We start from the raw sequence: 21,562 nt of genomic DNA on the forward strand, positions 1-21,562 counted from the left end.
ACTTCAGAGACCGCCTCTGAAGTTCCACTGGTAGTTGCGGACAGCGGGCAGAGGCGAGGATAACACCAAGAATGCAGAGATGTTAGTATAAACGTTATGAGTTTTTTTACACAAAGGCTGCACATCGCTATTACACGTAGTGATGCGTGCCTGGTGGCCAATAATTTTTAGGTTGGAATAAAGGACAACGATCAGCCGATAATGGTTTCATCAGCTAATCATTGTCTTTATTACACAATATTACGATAATCTGCCAAATTTGCCTGATTTGGCAGATTATAAAGCTGTGTGTAATAGGGTCCTTAGAGAAGAATTAAGCGTTATGTCGCGTTTACACAGACAGATTTATCTGACAGATTTTTGAAGACAAAACTAGGAACAGACTATAAACAGAGAACAGGCCATAAAGGAAAGACTGAGATTTCACCTTTTTTCAAATCCATTCCTGGCTTTGGCTTCCAAAACTGGTCAGATAAATCTCTCTGTGTAAACGCACCATTAGAGAATGATTGGGAGTTAGAGAAGGATTGGGCATATTAGGGATAAATTGCCTGATCCTTTTTTTCACAGAGTTAATAAACCACCAGATAAATCTGGCAGCAGGTCTCTATTCAAAACAAGTAAATGGTCAGCTTTAATTGGAATTGGATATTCCTGCTGCCCGAGCTACAGACAGTCATGTTTTACTCAAACTCAGCTTCATGCAATGGAAAACATAATTTAAAAAGAAAATGGAACTAGACACAGGGTGAAGTGCCATCTGGGCGGTCTCAATGGCTTCTTCCCACCCAACATTGCTTGGCTAACAGGTCTTTTCCTCTAATCAACTTAATAAACTAGAATAGAGATTTCTATTCTTACAAAAAGATGTAACATATCTAACCACAGCTCCCTAACATTGAGGGAAAAAAATATCACAAAAAAATTTTGGTGCAGAAAAGTAAACCCTTCTGATACACTCCCATTTGTCACGGACTGTTTCCCTGGTTTGTAAATATCTAAACATCTGTGTCCCTAATTGCCTTGTTCATAAAGCAGAAGTGGCAACAAGTTAGTGGAGCTGATTGAAGAATGATTAAAAGACCTTGAGAAGGTTATGGAGAATGAGCGCAGTCCTCCTAGTGCAATGCTTTACTGGGGACATTGAGGACAAATGTGAAAACACAGACGGTGATAAGAATGCAAGACAGCACATAAACCAGCAAAGTAGTACAAGGAAATTTGTAAGTCATTGGCCATATTCCAAATTAAGTCAATGCATAGTACTAGTATAATGTTGTTATAACTGTGTGCACTTTGATGGAATCATTAAATTTTTCCCCCAGTTCTAACATGTCTATTTATGATGGGATATAGGAATTGTAACTAGCTGTTATTAGCACTGACATTATAAAGAAACTTGCCGCCATAACAAGTCATTCGTTCCTTAATAAAAGTGGTTTAAGTCCCATTTATATTCAAAGGGTGCAAATGCCATATGAATCAACTGGAACACTGTATTCCAGCTATAGAAACAGACCACAGTGTTTGTTCAGAAAGTATCTGAGAAATATACTGTCTCATTAGAGTGTTACAATGACCTTTCAACAGCTTTGCAAATTGGATTAATAGACAGCTGTAACTTGCTGTATTGCCACTACATTAGCTGGATGCGATAACACTGTGTTCCAACATGTTTACTGCATTAAAGTCTAATGAAAGTGACTTAAAATTCTCCAATGTTCTTGTGCTTCCATTTTTCTGAAAGACGTAACATGAATCTGTAGACTACACAGCATTAAAAAACAAACAAACAAACAAACAATAAAGGCAAATAAAAAGGACTGATAATGATAATCAGTTATATATAAAGTACAGGTACAATGCAATGTAATAAGTGTGATGGACAATGTCTCTTGAAAATAAAATCTTTTAAAATCCACATGGAATAGAGGCGGTTTTAAAAGTCACCAGTATGGTCCATGCCAATGATTTTATCAAGCAGAGGGTGGTTATGGTCTGTAGAGCTGTTATTTATCCCGTTCAGGACCGGCCCAAAAAATGGGCAAGGACAATTTTTACACCTGACCTGTCTCATTTTATGCAGTTATAGTTGTGGGATGCTTTAATTTATCAAAGAAATTTTGAGATTGTCTATTTATGTACTTTAGGTTAGTGGTAAATCTTGGCACATATCTGTAAAATTTTCTTGTGAGAAATACCCACATTTAACAGAAAAATGGCAAAAATAACAGTTTTCTAACTTTAAAATTCACTGTGCAGATTTAGCCTATGTTCACAATACGTATTAGACCGGCCGTTCACGGAACGGCTGGTCTCTGCCCGGATCATCCCGGCCGGTACTTAAAGGGGTAGTCCACCCAAATTTTTTTTCTTTCAAATCAACTGCTGCCATGAAGTGACAGAGATTTGTAATTTACTTCTATTAAAAAATCTCAAGCCTTCCAGTACTTATTAGCTGCTGTATGCCCAACAGGAAGTTGTATTATTTCCAGTCTGGAGAGCAGGAGGGGTTTTCTATGGGGATTTGCTCCTGCTTTGGACAGTTCCTGACATGGACAGAGGAGGCAACAGAGAGCACTGGGTCAGACAGGAAAGAAAACACCACTTCCTGCTGGACATACAGCAGCTAATAAGTACTGGAAGACTTAAGATTTTTTAATAGAAGTGAATTACAAATCTCTGGCACTTTATGGCACCAGTTGATTTGAAAGAAAAATTTTTTGGGTTGACTACCCCTTTAAGTACCGGCCAGGTTATCTTTCTGGCCATAGTGTTCTGATGCGGGCACATCAGCGCACGCCCGCATCAGAACCTCCCACAGCACACAATGAAGCAAGCGGCCGGAGCTGCTCGCTTCATTGTGTGAACTGACAGGGTTTCCTATGCAGAAAACTGACATGTCAGTTCTTTGCGGTGCCGCACTGGATCCCGTCCGGAGCATATACGATATGTGTACACTCAGGCTGGGATCCCACAGAAGCAGAGGCAGTGTTCCACAACGTGAAAAGTACGGCCGTTGTTGCTGATGGCAGTGTGAACATAGCCTAAATCATGTGATAATTTTATTGCCTGCATTGATACCAATTTTGTGTTTATTTTTTTCTACATTTGATTTTTGTATTGGGGGGCATTGGGGTTTTTGTGTATATTTTATGTAATTTTAAAATATTTTCTTTACTTTGACATCTTTTTTTTACTGTCCCAATAGGGTGGGTTAACTATATGATCTTCTGATCTGCACTGTAGTGTATTAAGCCTGTCATTAGAGCAGAGTTTGATCAGCTTCTGTAGTCATAACATTGGGACTCTGTGTTCACTTCACATAGTCCTGATGGTAACGAGAGGAAGATTTCACAGCGCCTATCAGGTTAACTATTGGGATTGGAATGCAATTTAGGTCCCATAGTCGTGGTGCGTGTAAGGCTATGATTGACAGCCGGGACCTGCCGCAGATGTCACAGGCCAACCACAAAATGGACATGCATTTACGTTTATTTGCTGGAATGGGTTAAAAATATAATATGATACAATAATGGTAAACAATATACTACAAACATCCCAATAAGATAAGCAACATATACCTGAACAATATATACAAAATAGGTTCAAATTAGTCCATAAATACAGTATATTAGCTGGATCACCCTGATTATCACTAAACATCCATTACTTTAACCTCTTCATGACGCAGCCAATTTTAGGTTTTACATTTGTATACTAATATGCCTGGTCCCGTTCTATTCCTCCCTATAAACATACTAAATAATCAGTCATGCACAAACCCAATAACACATAGTAAAACAATTTTTTCTTTTTTTTGTCCATCCCATGCCGCCAATACATGGTAACAGACATCTGTAGATCTGTAGATCATTCCATTGCTTTTGATAACTATTCAGTCACTAACAATGAATCTGACCTAGCTGCTTGATGTCACTGTCCTTACTTCAGTGTAGCCACATTTCATTCCAGATCAGGACATTACTTAGACATTAGGGGAACAAATGGAATATAAATGCTAATGCAGAGTGTTTCTGAAGCTTGGCATACTGTATTCATCAACATCTAGGCAAAACAACAGGGCTCTGATGAGCGTATGAAGGTATATGAATCTATAAATCATAGAGCGGGACATAAGAAGATGACAAGTCCCAACTATTTTTATGATTCATGCTAAAATTTAGGATAATTTTTAAAATAAAGGGGAATGAAAATCAAAACATGTTTTACAATTATAACGGTTAAAATATATTGTGAAGTGGGGATGAGGATTCAAAATTACTACAATGAAATAATAGATACTTCTCTACAGGGTCTATCTGGAAATATAGGACTAAACAGGCACACTAGCTCCACTAGCCCACATGCAGTTTTGTTCCTAATGCATGCAGTAAGCAAAACAAGGATGGAACATATTTTACTAACACCTAAAACACATGGTAAAGGACATTTGCATATAAAGATAAACACTACCACAAGACCAGTACGCATATAACAAAAAATTACATGGTGGAAGGATGCAAGGATAACTGGGGTGGTGTGCAGATATCTTGCTGCTGACCATACAAGAGAATAGATAGAGCATTGATCAGACAGATTAAACTACCACAAGACTATCTGTCACCACTCCTGACCTGTGGTAGCAAATACCACAGGTATTGTGGGGGAAAAAAAACAATTCTGCATCGTTTGTAAAGGTCCTCATACACTTTATACTTTTGTCAGCTGTAGCCACTGCTTGCAGCGGGATTGGCCATCAGTATACAGTGTTTGAAGCTTTCAGAGAGATAAACCACCGCTAGAGCTGTCTGGCTACAGCTTACTCCTGCCCATACAGAAAGCTTAGCGGTGATAAATGTTCCTGTGTATGGGGAGGATAGGGGGAGAATAGGGGAGATTGTGCCTTTGGGGGAAATTGTACCTTCAGCCTATGAGTAGCCGGGATGTGATCTCTCCAGCAGCTACAATGATATGATGTCATTGCACCTGCTGGAGTATCTGTCACTGCAGCTGTCAGACTGGAGGTCATAAAATGGAAAAGAGCTGCTCTAGGCCTAGAATAATACACAATAGTGGGCATTATTACTATGGGGGGGGTGTAAACAAGAAGAGGCATTATTACTATGGACGGGGCTATATACAACAGGGGGAATTATTACTATAGGTGTGGGCTGTACACAGCAGAGGGCATTATTACTGTGGGTGAAGGCTGTACCATATGGGGGACAAACAGTAAGGGGAATTATTACTATGTTAGGGTGCACAGCAGTGGATATTATTACTATATGGGGACTAGGCAGGGGACAATAATACTATATTTAGGACACAGCCGTGAACATTATTACTATATTGAAGGCACAGGGGACATTATTACTATATGGGGTGGAGGGTCATAGAAGGAAATATTATTACTATATGAGGGATCCTACATATGGGGCATCCCACATACCTACTCATTACTGTGCATGACACCAAACAGCTGAATCACTCCTGTATGGGACCCTATAGGTATGAAAAAAGGAAAAGGAAGTTGAAGCAAAAGTGCACAGAGCCTAAGATGTTTGTTTGGCAGATTCTGAAGAGATGATGATGTAGCTGGAAAAAATCATCATAGAAGCCTTGGCTGGATGGAGAGAAAAAGGGAAAGTAATTCTTTAGATTAAAGAAGATGTCACCTGTGAGTCACTGAATAAAGTATATTGTATTTTGTAGAATATTATTTAGTAGAGGTGCCCCAAGGTGGAAAAGGTTGGGAAACACTCCTGCCTCACCGCAGTCCCCATGTACTGCTGACCCCAGCAGAACTGAGTTAAGTATATTGGTCTACAAATACTGGCCCTTGTAAACCATTTCAGTTTGTCATGTGGCCCCATGGGAAAATGAATTGCTCACCACTGATATAGGCTAAGCCTTGTTAATACATTTTCAGGTAAACGAGAAACATTGCAACAAAAATTAAAATGCTCCAAAGTTTTCTCTTGGGTACATCAAAAGAGGTGACAATTCCTCTATAAAGCCAGACAGCTCACTTGTCACATACTCCCTGCTTGTAGATGTGTGTGCTTTCCCCCTCCCCCTTTTCATCTCTTTCTGGCACTTGGTTGACTTCCACTGACGGCAGTATTTCCTGCCAAGACTTCTTTGACCCTACCTACATTACAATCGTCCTGTATTGCAGCACAAATAAATTCAGATTCTATAGCAGTCACCTTAAAGCGAATGTACCATAGGTACATTGCTTTAAGATTTTCGCATCAATAGACTGGCTCTGGCATGGGGATACCCACGCCTCAGTCCTTTTTTTGAACTGCGGCACAAGATGCTGATCTATTCCCGGGCACCTGCCTGGCCTGAAGCACTGGAGGCAGGCCCAGACGGCCTCAGCGTGACGTTCTGCCCTCCCCTCTGTGACACTGCTCTATTAGAATCAATGGAGCCACATCACAGAGGGTAGGGAGCTTCGTCACACTGGGGCAGTGGGCCCTGCCTCCAGGTCGGGCCAGTGCCCAGGAGTAGACTAGCGCCGGACCACGAAACCAGACTGCGGCACCAGTATCCCCACGCTGTCGCCAGTCTATTGATATAAAAATCTTAAAACGATGCACCTGATGGTACATTTGCTTTAAATAAATGTAGACCTACGACCAAACATATTTATTAATGAATATATATATCCTACATAAGAACATCACCTATGAATTAATCATATTCACCCATAAGGTCACTTAAACAATATATCTCCTACAAAGACCTCAAATATGATTAAAAAAAAAAATCACAAAATTTATTTCAGACACAAATTAATTTCCCATAAAAAACCATGTACACAAATACATCACATCAGACAATTTAAAACAACACTATTGGTGCCAGGTAAGAAGTACAGACTATGCAGTCACATACCAAGATGTACAAAATATATTAGAGTCTCACCAAGTCACAAATACATGGGATCCGTGTAGCTTGCACAATGATGTCACAAATGTTCCACTGTGATGCAAATAAGGTCACCGGATCCTCAACTGAGAACTACTACCAAACAATAGTGTACAAAAGCTACAATACAGTAATAATGCAACACTAATACAACAATAATATGAATATGCAGGCAGAATGAATATTAGGGTGCCTTCACACGTACCGTATCGCTGCGTATTTATCGCTGGGAGTATCTCGCACATAAATCCACAGTCATACTGATTGCTATAAAGTCAATGTATGTGATTCTCGCTGCGTATTTGGTGCGATTTTTACATGCAAGTTTTAATTTTCACAGGAGAGTTTAACACCACAAAAAACCCAGCGACTTTCGTGCGAGTTTTGTGCGATAAATACGCAGCGATACGGTATGTGTGAAGGCACCCTTAAAGATATTGCACTTCCCTGTGGCAGTGATCTGAGGTGTATTGCACCTTGCCCAGCAAATCTGAAAATAACTGGTAATATCAGCCCACTCACAATATTGCAATCCCCAGGAAACTTACATCGTCTCTGAACCAGTGGCCATTAGTTCTGGCCCCCTTCCTCCACACTCCAACAAGTTTCGCTACCTGCTTGTTCCCGGAACGATGAAGTGAAGGAGTGAAGCTTCCTAGTTGTAGCCAAATTCACACCTGATGGCCATAAATTAATCACCCAGTGCCTCCCTATTGGTGCATCCATGTGTACCAAGGACCACCTTTCAGGCCAGACTCTAAATTAATTTTAGCCCCAGATCAGAAGCTGCCCCCAGTGCAGGCCTGAAGGGGGCACAATCAGGATGGGTGAGTGAAAGATCTGCTCACCCATCCACGCGCTCCCTAGTTGCTGCACTCGTCACTTTAACTACAAAGCGCCCATGAGCTTAAGAGCGCTTGTAGTTAAATACACCAACTGCCATGTCAGTTACTCCCTGGAGGTCCGTCAGGCATCAGAGGCCGCTCTCCCCAGGGGTGTGGTGGTGCTCGAGTGATGTCATTCAAACGCTGCTTGCAGAGAAGAGCAGAGGGAAGGAGACAAAGGGGGCTGGAAACAGTGAGTATAGATGGCTTTTTTTTTTTCTATGACAAGCATTGCCTACATGGTGAACGGGGAAGATGAGGGCTGGGGGCACATAAGAGTTGGGGGCAACTATCTACAGGAGCGTAACATTTCCTGAGGCACTAGCTACAGGGGCTTACTAGGGGAGTACCTACAGGGGCATAACAATTACTGTGGTAATAACTACAGGGGCATAACATTTACAGAGGGCTACCTACAGGGGCATACCATTTACTGGGGTACTAACTTCAGGGGCATAACATTTACAGGGGGACCACCTACAGGGTCATAACATTTACTGGGGCACTAACAGCATGGGCATAATATTTACTGGGGGTACTAACTACCGGGGCATAACATTTACAGGTGGCTACCTACAATGGCATAAAATTTACTTGGGGACCACATACAGGAGGCTAAATGGAGACACAAAGCATCTGTCCTGACAGGTATACTTTTACTACTATATGGATGCACATTTCTTTTTATTAAAGGGAACCTGTCACCCCCCGTGACGGAGATCTCAGCCGCTGCAGCCCGGCGCGCGCGCAGAGAATTGAGTCCAACGCTCATAGAGAATGACGGAGCGCTGGACTCTCCTGTCATTCTCTATGGGTGTTGGACTCATCTCTCAGCGCGCGCGCCGGGCTGCAGCGGCTGAGATCTTCATCACCCGACCACCTCCAGAAGCGGGACCCGGCGGGATTAGGTGAGTATAGGGGGCTCTAACGGGGGGTCGGGAGCCTGTCACCCCGGCACGGGGTGACAGGTTCCCTTTAAGGACACAGAGGGGGATGCCCTAATAAATGGATACATAGAGAGGGACAAATTACTATATGGGGGCACAGAGGGGACCTAGGTACTCTATGGGATAAAGAGAGACCTAACTACTATATGGGGGCTCAGAGAGAAACTGTTATATGGGTACACAGAGGGGGCTTAACAGCTACATGGGGCACAGAGTAGGCCTAATACTTAATGTATAGTCCACAGAAACATGAATGTCAAGGCACTCACCACAGCTTCTTTTTCCAATACGCTTGCTTTATTCACATATATCACGGATACATAGATGCATTATTACATTTATTACATTGGTAAGACCACCCGCCCACTGTATCAACGATTTGCTGAACACGTACGCTCTCTGAAAACAGGTAGAGGTTGCCCGAGAGTAATCTCTCATATGCGCACAGTTCATGGGGGCAACCCGTCTGAACTGCGCTTTATGGGCTTATTGCAAGTTAAGAACTCTCCAGCAGGGGGTGGTAGGGATAATAGGTTGATTAAAAAGGAAACTGAGTTGATTTTAAAGACGGAAGCACTCGGACCACTTGGTCTGAATGATCGCTCCGATCTACATGGTTACTATTAAGGGGTATCATTGCTGTAAATTATGTAACGTTCTATGTTCTTTTAAATAAGTTGTGTATATTTTTTAGAGGTGTGTATTGTGTTGCAATTAGTACGTCTGCATCTATGTATCCGTGATATATGTGAATAAAGCAAGCGTATTGGAAAAAGAAGCTGTGGTGAGTGCCTTGACATTCATGTTTCTGTGGACTATATATTTGGAAGACTGTTGGGTCAATTGAGCACCACCAGCTGAACCGGGTCTGAGTACGTGGCCACACAGTGCGGTTGTCCCCTCCAACTGGTAGTGCCGTATGCTTATCTTGCATTAATCTCTAATACTTAATGTGCTGGAGTAAGGAAACTAATATATTTCTCTAGCAGATTTTAATGAGAAGCGTCATGACCGGGGACAGATGGAAAATAAAAAGTGTGTGACTCCGATCAGAGAATAGGTCACTTGAGTCACTGGATATAAGTCAATGTCATCATTTGTACAGTGTAGAGCTTGTATCTACCAGTATATGGTCATTGTATCGGGTGATAGTTGTCTTAGAATACTATAGGATTTTATTCAGTAACAGTATGGTGGTAAGGTCAGTGGTCATGGTGTGGTGGTATTATTTGTATACTTGTATCTTTGCAAATACTGGTCTTGCCAGCAAATAACACACTGTAATCTACAGTAGTATCATAGTGCTGCCACCAGCCAATTTATTTCTGCACTGTAGTTCTGGTTTATATCGGGCAGATTTATTTTATTTTATTTTATTTATTTAATGCTGCACTGTGGAGCTGGTTTGACGGATATCTGTAGCTGCACACTGAGAAGTAGAGTTGCTGAGGCCACTGACACGATACTCAGCAGGTATCTCACTGCAGTTACGGCACCAAGAAGCTGAGACCTAATTCACCTAAGTCACTGGATATAACTGCTCTGTATTTACTAATATGGGCTGCAGTGCTGCCACATAACAGCTACTCCCCAATGGCCACTTTCTGGGGATAAAATTGGTTATACTGGTCTTTGATGGTGGGTTTACACAGAGAGATTTGTCTGACAGATTTTTTAAGCCAAAGCCGGGAACAGACTGTAAACAGAGAACAGGTCAGGAAAAGGAAAGATTGAGACTTTTCCTGTTCTTAAATCCATTCCTTGCTTTGGCTTCAAAAATCTGTCAGATAAATCTCTCTGTGTAAACACACCATTAACCCCTTATGGTCAAAGCCAATTTTCGTTTTTGCGCTTTTGCTTTTTCCATTTTATGTTTAAAAGTTCATAGCGCTTGCATTTTTTCACCTAGAGACCCACATGTGCCCTTATTTTTTGCGACACCAATCGTACTTTGTAATGACAGGCATTATTTTTCCATAAAATATGCAGCAAAACCGGAAAAAAATCATTTGCGCTGTCAAATTGAAAAAAAAAAAATTTGTTTTGATTTCGGGGAGTTTTGCATTTACGCCGTTCGCCCTATGGTAAAACTGACTTGTTATGCATGTTCCTCAAGTTATTACGATTACAATGATATGTAACATGTATAACTTTTATATTATGTGATGGCCTGTAAAAAATTCAAACCATTGTTAACAAATATATGTTCCTTAAAATCGCTCTATTCCCATGCTTATAATGCTTTTATCCTTTGGTCTATGGGGCTGTTAGGTGTCATTTTTTGTGCCATGATGCATTCTTTCTATTGGTACCTTGATTGCGCAAATACGACTTTGTGATCGCTTTTTATTACATTTTTTCTGGATTTGATGCGACCAAAAATGCGCAATTTAGCACTTTGGAATTTTTTTGCGCTGACGCCGTTTACCGTGCGAGATCAGGAATGTGATTAATTAATAGTTCGGGCGATTACGTGCGCGGCGATACCAAATATGTTTATTTATTTGTTTATTTATTAAATATATCAATATATTATTAAAAAAAAAAAGTTGGAATTTTCATCTTCAAGAAATAAGGCCAATGTCCACACATTTCTGTTGCTGCAAACTTCACAGTTTGCAGCAAAAATCACAGTATGTTGTAAATGTAAATTATGTTATTTTTCTAAATATGACTATAGCAGTCATGCCTAATTTATAAAACAGAATGTCTGTTTGTCTGTTCTCTATAGGTTTTCAAACCCTTTGACTGTCTGGCCCCGTGTTTGGCACCTAGGCACATAGGAACATTACCTGGAAATGTTTTTGTAAAGGTTTTGACCCTGCCAGACCAGATGTAAACAGAACTTTGGGTGTCCAGACAAATGTACATCTCACTTGTCATTGTTCCAAAAGATATACACATTGTTATCAGGTCAACTATAAGGGCCATATTTCCTTGTAAGCAATCTTCTAGATCAGAGCTTGTTTATCCAGCCTAGACACGGCATGATAATTGGACATGAGGGCTGTGCTAACATCACTAGCGATGTCCGTGCAGCCCTTGCTTTTTACATGAGAACTAATAAAGTTTATACTTTGCTATTCTCCCTTTTTGTCTTGCACCCATGTTCCCTGATCACTGCTGGCACTTTTGGCCCCATCTCTTCAGTGACAGTCCGCGCAGCTAATCACTGGCCGAGATGGGGCATTGTCACAGCCAGGCACTGGCTGAGCGGGATGTCACTTTAGAGATGGGGCTTGAACCGTGAGTGGTGAACAACGAACATGGGCAAAAAGCTGCAGGACACCAAGGAAGAATAAGTGAATATAAACATTATTTTTACAGCTATTGGCCACACAAAACTACAAATAGCAATGCTTGATTGGTGGTGGTGGCGGAAGGTTTTTCAAACATGTAAAAGAGAATGATCAGCCAAGTGATCGGCTCTTCAGCTGATCGTTGTCTTTATTATATGGAGCAGTAATCTGCTGAATCAGCAGATTATCGCTGCATGTAATAGGGCCCTGAGTTAGTAGGGTGTGATAAAATGTTGAACTATACACTGGAAGAAGTAGAAGGCCTTTTCTGCTGCCCAAAATAATAAAATGTCACACAAGTGTATTATGGGATGAATTATGTGAAATATTGTATTCATAGTGATCTGTGATGCTGTTAGTTCAGGTCAACAGACCACAAGATTTCAGCCATCATATGGGCACAGAAATGGCCTGTATTATACCAGTGTAAAATCAGTCTCCATGAACTAATGCTTCTAATTAGATTTTTTTTTTTTTTGCACATTTGTATCTGGCAGTACCAGGTAGTTCACTTTGCAGTGAAGCCATAAGCTCCTAGCAAATAATCACATTACTACACTTATTACTACACTTATTACTACACTTAAGGGAAATGAGAAAGGTAAGAACTATAATCTGAATGGATGCTATGAGCTCTTATTTGCAATGATGATAGAATAAGGGCCAAAGCCAATCATTTCAAGCGGCAGACATTAGTCTGTTTCTCGCATGGACGATTGTACGTTGCCTGCTCCAGAGTTGGATCAGGTAAAAATCTTTATGCCTCTGCATCTAGTAATAAAACTGCCAGTGTTGTTCATCATAGAGGCCTATCTCTTACCAGTTTGACTATTTAAGTGGTTAAAAATTAAATATACAGTGAGTACCTGATGGGTATATATAGATTAGCCTTTTGGGCACCCTTGAATCAAATTGAGTGAACAAACAAAAGGACAAACACTTACACTTGGGCAGCATTGGGTAATTTTCTAGGACATTATATCTTTAGCTATTGACATTTCACTATAGAAATATCAAGTCATCTTATTGCAAGAATACAAATATACATGTAAAACCCAGCAAATTTCCATGCGGGTTGCGCTGACCATTGGCCTTGTCATGGGCATCAGTGTCGACATGAGTATTTCTGTCAGAGGGGCCTGTATGGCCATGTAAGCCAGAACATACAGAACACCCTGGCTATTCTGACAGCAGACTATTAAATACATTTAGTACATTAGTAAGAGCCCACATATCACATTGTAAGTCCTCCAGCTGTCACTAAAATATGTCCCTTATTAGTCCTTATGTCATATTAAGCTAACCATTTCCCAGTCATCCCTAATAGCAAGTACTTTCTTACATTTTCCTTTTCTATTTTTATCTATTAAAAAAAAATACATACAGATTGGATAAAGTCGCCTGACAATGTGCAAGCTTAGAATTTTCCTGGCATTGTGACTTTTAACTACTGATGCCAAATCTGAAAAGCTGACATGCACTGCAGATTTAGATCCTGCTGCAGATGCATAGTGTGTAAGTGGGGGAGGAAAAAAAAAAACACAAAAAATGTAAATCACAAATGAATACGGATTATACAACACAACCATTAGCTTAGGTGAGGATGGTATTAGTATTATGCAGTCGTTCCATACCTTAGGATATTAATATATCTCCTATCTTTAGAATGAAGGACACTGCAGTAACAAGAAATGGATGGGAGCAAGACTTTCACACAGATCCCTGATACTGTATTGCAGAACTGTAAACCCATTGCAGAATCAGTATACACATGCAAACTTAGCAAAAGTAAAAAGAAGGTTGGATAGGGGGAAAAGCCAATGCAGCAGAATAAGAGCTAGAGAGCCAGGAAGCAAACAGCCTCATATTGAATAACACATAAATGCAGGGAAACAATTCTAGTTGCTTACTTTTAGTGTAGACTTACCATGGACCTGAATGATCCTGTCTTGGTGCAGTGTGGAGTTCCTGGCATGATGATCAGCCCAACAGAAAGATATTAGCACCAGGAAAAGTACCCTCTTCATCTTCGGATACCAAATGGATCTTCCTCACTGAAAAGGCATAACATAGGAAGAGGCTTGTGAAAACTGCTGCTCCTGCTGCCTAACTTGTTACAGCATTACCATCAGTGGGAAAATGCCTGACAACATTGCTGGTCCTGTTCTGCACTATAGAAGTTACAGCAACTGATAGGACACAAGGTAAATGTTGCCAACAACCATCTAGTGGTGTTCTAGCAATATACAGTATATTGCTTCATAGCTTTTTAACCAGAATTATTTTTTATAAAGTTACGTAACCAATTCTAGATTGCCGCTTAATTTTTACATAATAAATATTGATTGAATTTTAATAATTTTTTCCATTCAATAAGAGTTAAAATTGCCGGTTGTTTTAACCTTTCGAAGTGTGTATTTACTATAATGTGTGAAATCATGCATACTGTATATACAGCATGGTAGTACTGTACGCTACCACTGCAGCTGTACAGATTGATTCTCAAGCCCGTGCTACCTAGAATGCTGACGCGTTTATTTATTGGCTATGGGCAGTCGCTGCAATCAGCCTCTGCAGAGAGATCCTTCAGCCTTGGACTTAATGAGGCGAAAGGGTTAATAATAGTAAATGAGTAAAGAAGGCATAGCAAAGAGAATAATATAAAATGCAATGAAATAATATTATCTGCAAAGGTATAAAAGGTAATTTGTGTTCTAGGATTCAATGCAAATAAAACTTTATAACACTCTATACTGTATACAATAAACTTATTATACTGTGTACAATAAATATTTTTTGCTTTTTTTTCAATAGGGGAAAAGTAATTCCATATCCAGATCCAGCGATCTAAATGTGACCTACAGTATATCAGCATCTGGGATACTAAAAAATGTGATGATAGACAGACAGATAGATAGAATAGAGTATAGAAAAGTCTTCATAGTAAACTAAAGAATAATAACTGAATTATTTAGAACATTTCATCTTATGGTTGAGTTCAGACAAGTTAGATTTGTTTCTGCTTGTGAAACAAAATGTGATCTGCATGTGTCAAGCTTTCTTCACAATACACGTGAGCCTTACCTGCTGTGTACTTCCAACAAAAGGCTCTGACAAATGCTATTGGGTATTACAGTGTGGATTGCAACATCCATTGCTAATGTATCTAAACAGTGAGGGCTGACTGCTAAGCAGGGGCGTGGCTAAACATTTATGAGCCCTGATGCAAATGCTTGGCTTATTTCTTCCTCTATATATGGCCTGATACAGTAAATATGCCGTCTCCAATAAATATACAGATAGATAGATAGATATCGATAAGTGCATATATAGCTAATGATACCCATGCAGCAGCCGCTTTAAGGGTGCCTTCACACCTACCAGATCTGTAGCGGAGATCACGCTGCGGATTTGCAGCGAGATCTGCTGCGGATCCAGTCCCATTCATCCCTATATAACACATACTCAAAGCAGGATTGACAGCTCGCTGTGAGGATGTGCTTTAACCCCCAGCCGCCCGCAGCCCACCAACGAGAGCACACATTAGCTGCTCGGTGACGCGGCTGCATGTTAGGCTCCCGGCTCCAGTCCGGCTGAGGCAATCAGTGCTGCCATCAACTGATTGGCTGAGCGGGGCCGGAGCCGGGAGCCTAACATACAGCCACGTCGCCGAGCAGGTAATGTATGCATTCAGCGGCGGGCTGCAGGGCTGCGGGTGGCTGGGGGTTGAAACACGTACTCACAGCGGGATGTCAATCCCACTGTGAGTATGTGCTCTATAGGGATAATTGGGACTGGATCCACAGCTGATCTCACTGCAAATCCGAAGCGTGAAATCCACTGCGGATACGGTAGGTGTGAAGGCACCCTTAACGTGTAAAATAATATAGTTTATACATATCTGTCCACAATCACCAGTGTTCTTCTCACTTCTTAAAACACAGCACTCGCGGAGCTCAGGGAGACCAGCGACAAAAAAAAAAAAATGGAGTACTCACTGAAGAGTCTCAATTGATACATTGCCTCCTATAAATTTAAATATGCAAAAGAGGGGTCTGTGGAGTCTCAGTTACAAGTCTCAAAACACAGGAATAGCCAGATATCCCTCCATGGGAGGAAAGCCTAATGCCAAGGTGGTGACTCCCAGTGGGGAGATTACCAAACCACCCTGATACATAGCCCCTTAAGTCCCACTTGGTTTGCAAGTATTGGAACATAAATAGGGAAATACCAGGGTGGCCCCTTTTTGCTTAAAGTCTAACTCTGTGGCAAATATTGCGACATGACAAGGGTTTACCAAGGCAGGCATCCATCCACATATGGCCGTTTCAGGGTAGTTGCCCCTCATCAGTGTGGAGTAGGATTCTGGCTAACAGGGGCAATGAAAAATAGACCAATAAAACACAGCATTTGCTGACCTCAGGGAGACCAGCGACAAAAAATCAAATGGAGTATTCACTGAAAATAAATTTATAAATTTAAATATGCAAAAAAGGGGTCTGTGAATCCTCAGTTACGAGTCTCAAAACACAGAAATTGCCAAATATCCCTCCAGGAGAGGAAAGCCTATTGCCAAGGGGGTTACTACCAGTGGGAAGATCACCAAACCACCTTGATACGTAGCCCCTTAAGTCACACTTTCTTCTAACTTCTGCCCACTGTCCCCAACCGCCAATGGAACTTCAGAGCTGGTCTTTAAAGAGACAGGCCGCTCTGTCAATCTCTGGCAGAGGTGGTCCTTTCTAGGCCAGTGATTGGTGAAGTGGTTTGTCACTTCAGAGACTACCTTTGAAGTTCCAGCGGCGGCTGCGGGGACCTGTCAGAGAAGAGAAGGACAACGGGCAGCGTAAAGATGTATGTATTACATGTGGTGATGTGTGTCTGGCAGCCGATGAGTTTTAGGCTGGAATAAATAACGATCAGCCAATGAGTAGTTCATCAGCTGATCATTATCATTATTGCACTAAGCGATAATCTGCAACAGATTATTGCTCGGTGTAATAGGAACCTTAAAGTAGGTACCTGTGTGGGCCTAGAGCTAAAGCTCTAGGAACTGCAATGCTAATCTTGCCCTGGTCATAGTTATAATTAGTAAAAGTAATCTATATAATAAAGAATTAAAAAGTATTTCTTTTTTAAACTTGTGGACAGCATAGGCAGATACCAAATTAAGAAGACGAGGTTAACACACAGTTCTTATCTCCTCTGCTACTGTCATTGCAACCTCTTGTTTTATGATTTTACATCTCTGACCTCTAACCAGTGAATTTTAGCAGGACAGGCATAAGCAGTCAACTTAAAGAGATAAGGGGAGGGGCAAAGACCTCCTGATTTATGGTCCTGCGACCCTCTATAGCTATGCCACTGCTGCTAGAAACTTTAATGATGTTTTAAACATGGGTCCCAGGAGCCTATGTCTAAACAGAGTGGTGGGTTGAGCAGGAGTACTGCTGCTTGATATCTTTGATACTCCTACTTTTAACTGATGGGCACCTATCAAGTATTTTGTTAATAAATGTAATCTTGGAATAACCCATATAGCCACTTAGCCAATCAGCCAATGTCTCATTCAACACAAATCAGCAAAGTGGTTGGAACTGGGGCTGCATGAAAGCAGAGCAGGGTAAGGTAAGTATAGGTTTTTTTATGTTAACAAGTGGCCTGATTAAAAATTTTTTATATATATATATATATATATATATATATATATATTATTTTTTTTAACATACCACCTCTCAGCCTTTTCTTTTAGCACTTGAGGCCTGAGGGTAGAGATGCTTTTGTGAATGCTTATTAGAGGGACATACCGTGAGGGACTAAAGTACTGGAAGTGTGGAATTGCAATTGTAAAAGACACTTGACATTTAATTCTTTGTATATGGTTAATTTCTATGTCAACATGGAGGGAACCTCGCTCACACAATGCATATGCCTTCATCAACATTAACTGATATGCTAAGCAGACTGGAAATTGTACCAAGAGATGAAAATGAAGGTAAAGGTCAGGTTTTATAGCATTACACTTGTAAATTGCTATACATGCATATTGCATTGTTAAGTATAAAAGAGAACATGCAATTTAGTAATAAAGAAAAACCTGCTTCATAATTCTTAATTACATTGCATAAAACCATTCACATTTTATAATATATGTGAAAGATTGTAATAGGAAATATTAGAGTGTTAGATTAAAGGTTAGTTTACACCAATTTCATAACTTGCTACAGGTTCAAGTTGGGGATAATGCAATATAGGGAAAATTTGAGTAAGCAAAATTAGCTGACTTGGAGTATGCTATTTCTGCTATTACTTTTAAATGGTCTTACAGTCATTTATTGCTGCTCTTTAAAAAGAGTGTATCACTGGTCAATTACTTAGTATTTAGAGACTTTGTCACCTTCAAAATCCCCTAAACTACAATAATCAGCAAATGGCTGAAAAGACGCTGATTCTGAATCTATAATTTGTTTCTACCAACCACTATAAGCTCTTTAACGGACCATGTACCGTATGCTGATGAACAAGTCCTGGGAGTCCTCTCCATTATCTCACTAAACTTAGGAGTCCTCTCTGTGCATTAGCTTACAGTGAGGGATGCAAATGAGCATTAAGATAAAGATTTCTGATTCAGAATCAGCATCTTTTTACCTATTTACCTATTACTGTAGTGAAGATGCTGTAGTTTCAGAGGAGTAAGATTTAGCGCCCTATTACACCAACAGATTATGTGACAGATTTTTGCAATCCAAAGCCAAGAATGGATTTGAAAAGACTAGGAATCTCAGTCTTTCCATTGTTACCTATTCTCTGTTTACAGTCCATTCCTGGCTTTGGCTCAAAAAAATCTGTCAGATAATCTGTTGGTGTCATAGAGCCCTTTCTTTTGTCATTTCTTTAAATTCCTATCCTCTATTTATTTATCTATCTATCTATCTATCTATCTATCTATCTATCTATCTATCTATCTATCTCTCTATTAGGGATGGTCCGAACCTGCCGAGGTTCTGGTTCGTATGAACCCGAACGCTCGGCAGCAGATTCCCGCTGTCGGATAAAGCGGGAGGAATGCCTGGAAAACTGGGATACAGCCTATGGCTATGGCTGTATCCCAGTTTTCCAGGCGGTCCTCCCGCTGGATCCGCCCGCTCCACGGAGCGGGCAGACAGCGGGAATCATTACCGAGGGTTCGGACCATCCCTACTATCTATCTATCCACCTATCTCATGCACAATACTCCACAACACTCTAGATCATTTCTAAAATTGTGATTTATTCCATTAGGTGCAAAAATGTAATATCGTGCAGCACAGCAAACAGCAAATCATTGCTGTGCTGCACGATTTTACATTTTTGCAAATAATGGAATAAATCTTCTTCACAATTTTTGAAATTATCTGTGGAGTATGGACTATATAACTTTGGTCCGTGGTCAGGACCATTCTACTGGCCCCAGGACATTATCCAAATAGGAGTGCTTCTTATCTATTGTTCTGAGCTAACTAGCTGCCACGTAATGTGATTTCTGACCCAGAAAAGAGCCTTTAAACGTTACTGGGGATTATAAACCAAACCATTTGTAGGCAGCAGTTCTGGTGTTCTTCTCCCTGGTAAGTATAGAGCATGGTATTGCTTGGCTAGAATTAAGCATTTGATGTAACTTAGGGGAGGTTCTGGTTCTCACTGGAGAGACATAACTGGTGTATGCAGACTTAGGCTATGTTCACACTACGTATATTTGAGGCTGTATGTTTGAGGCTGTATAGCAACCAAAACAAGGAGTGGATTGAAAACACAGAAAGGCTCTGTTCACATAATGTTGTATTTGAGTGGATGGCCGTCATTTAAATGGCAAATATGTGCTGTTATTTTAAAACAACGGCTGTTGTATTGAAATAATGGAAGTTATTTACCGTTATATGGCGGCCATCCACTCAATTACACCATTGTGTGAACAGAGCCTTTCTGTGTTTTCAATCCACTCCTGGTTTTGGTTGCTATGAGGACCTGACATGAGGACCTAATACAGCCTCAAATATACATAGTGTAAACCCAGCCCTATAAGGGTAATCCGAGATTTTTTACTAAACTGGCACTGCATTGACTTCTAAGGGTGTTGTATATTCTACATACACTTCTATTTTTTATTTACAGTGCTTATTGTGTTCTCAGGCTCTGTCACATGACCACTCTGCCTGTATATTCTTTACTTCCTGTGATGTCAGATCCCTGTTTCCTGTTCCTGCCAGTGAGGGAACAGTGAGTCATCAGGTGGGTGGGGTTATGCAGCCACATTTATTTAGTCCCATCAATGTAGGAGGAGCTATTATGTGAGCCCAGTAGAAACTGCAGCAGTAAGGGCAGCATGACATGGAGGAGACCAAAAGGCACAGAGGTTAGCCATGTTGTGGGTGGCACAGAGGTTAGCCATAGAAGTGGGGGGCATAGAAGTTAGCCGTGTTGCTTTGTAGTGTTGGGGTCCTGGGATAACAGCTACATGTACCATATTTTCCGGCGTATAAGACGACTTTTAACCCCCGAAAAATCGGGGTTAAAGTTGAGGTCGTCTTATACGCCGGGTATGGTCACCCCATACGATGGGGGGGCTCAAAAATTGCCCCATTCCTACTGTATGGGGTGAGCACTACAAAAAAAACAAACCTTTAACTCACCTACGGCCCGTTCCCGGCCTCCACGCGCCTCCCGTACAGTTACTGGCGCAGACAGTGTGACGTACACTACCTGCGCTGGGGACAGATATCGACAAACCTCTCCCAGGCAACTAAGCATCTCATCGGGGAGGCTTGGAGAGCTTCGGGAGAATGAGAGAGGTGACGGAAGTTCCCGAAGCCTCTCTCATTCTCCCAAAGCTCTCCTGGCAGCCGAGCCGCTCCGATGAGACGTTCGGCTGCCCAGGAGACATTTGGTGATCTCCGTCCCCGCAGGTAGTGTACGTCATACTGCCTGCGCCGGGAACAGTACAGGAGGCGCACGGAGGCCGGGAACAGGCCCTAGGTGAGTTAAAGTTTTTTTTTTTTAATTTAGCTGCAGTTAACCCCTGCCTGACCGCAGCAGGACTGCGGTCAGACAGGGGTTAAAATTTTCCAGCATATAAGGTGAATCCTTGACAATCTGCTTAAAAGTCAGGGGTCGTCTTATATGCCCAGTCGCCTTATACGCCTGAAAATGCGGTATGTAACCCCATAAACTTACAATAGAATCCTGGCTCATTGAAATCACACCCATTTGTAGGACGGCTACTGTAGTATATATGCAATCCAGTACTACAACTTCTAACATGTATATGTGTGCTGGGGTTTGTAGTCCTACAACAGATAAAAGATTTAAAAAATCTACAGTAGTTGATTTGATAATATAAGTAATTTTCAGACACTGAGCCACCATGCTGCTCAAAAGACACTTGTAGGAAGACAGACATTTCCTGCCTATTGGTAGAGTGGATGGAGCTAGATTCAGAGAGGAGGGGGTGGAGCTA

The 21,562-nt window shown here is 41.1% G+C and overlaps 1 protein-coding gene across 2 annotated transcripts in view; it reads right to left on the reverse strand.

The window, feature by feature from the left end:
* HAPLN1 (hyaluronan and proteoglycan link protein 1) overlaps window positions 1-21,562 on the reverse strand; it is a 95,757-nt gene that overhangs the window by 29,043 nt on the left and 45,152 nt on the right. The window contains exon 2 of one of the 2 annotated variants that reach the window (XM_069962879.1): window positions 13,997-14,123. In XM_069962879.1, coding sequence (XP_069818980.1) covers window positions 13,997-14,096 — 100 coding nt within the window. In that variant the 5' untranslated portion in view covers window positions 14,097-14,123. Of the gene's footprint in view, window positions 1-13,996; window positions 14,215-21,562 lie in introns of those variants that run through there. The other variant, XM_069962880.1, reaches the window with a different exon arrangement.

The sequence above is a fragment of the Dendropsophus ebraccatus genome, chromosome 3 (assembly GCF_027789765.1).
Source record: "Dendropsophus ebraccatus isolate aDenEbr1 chromosome 3, aDenEbr1.pat, whole genome shotgun sequence".
Lineage (NCBI taxonomy): Eukaryota > Metazoa > Chordata > Amphibia > Anura > Hylidae > Dendropsophus > Dendropsophus ebraccatus.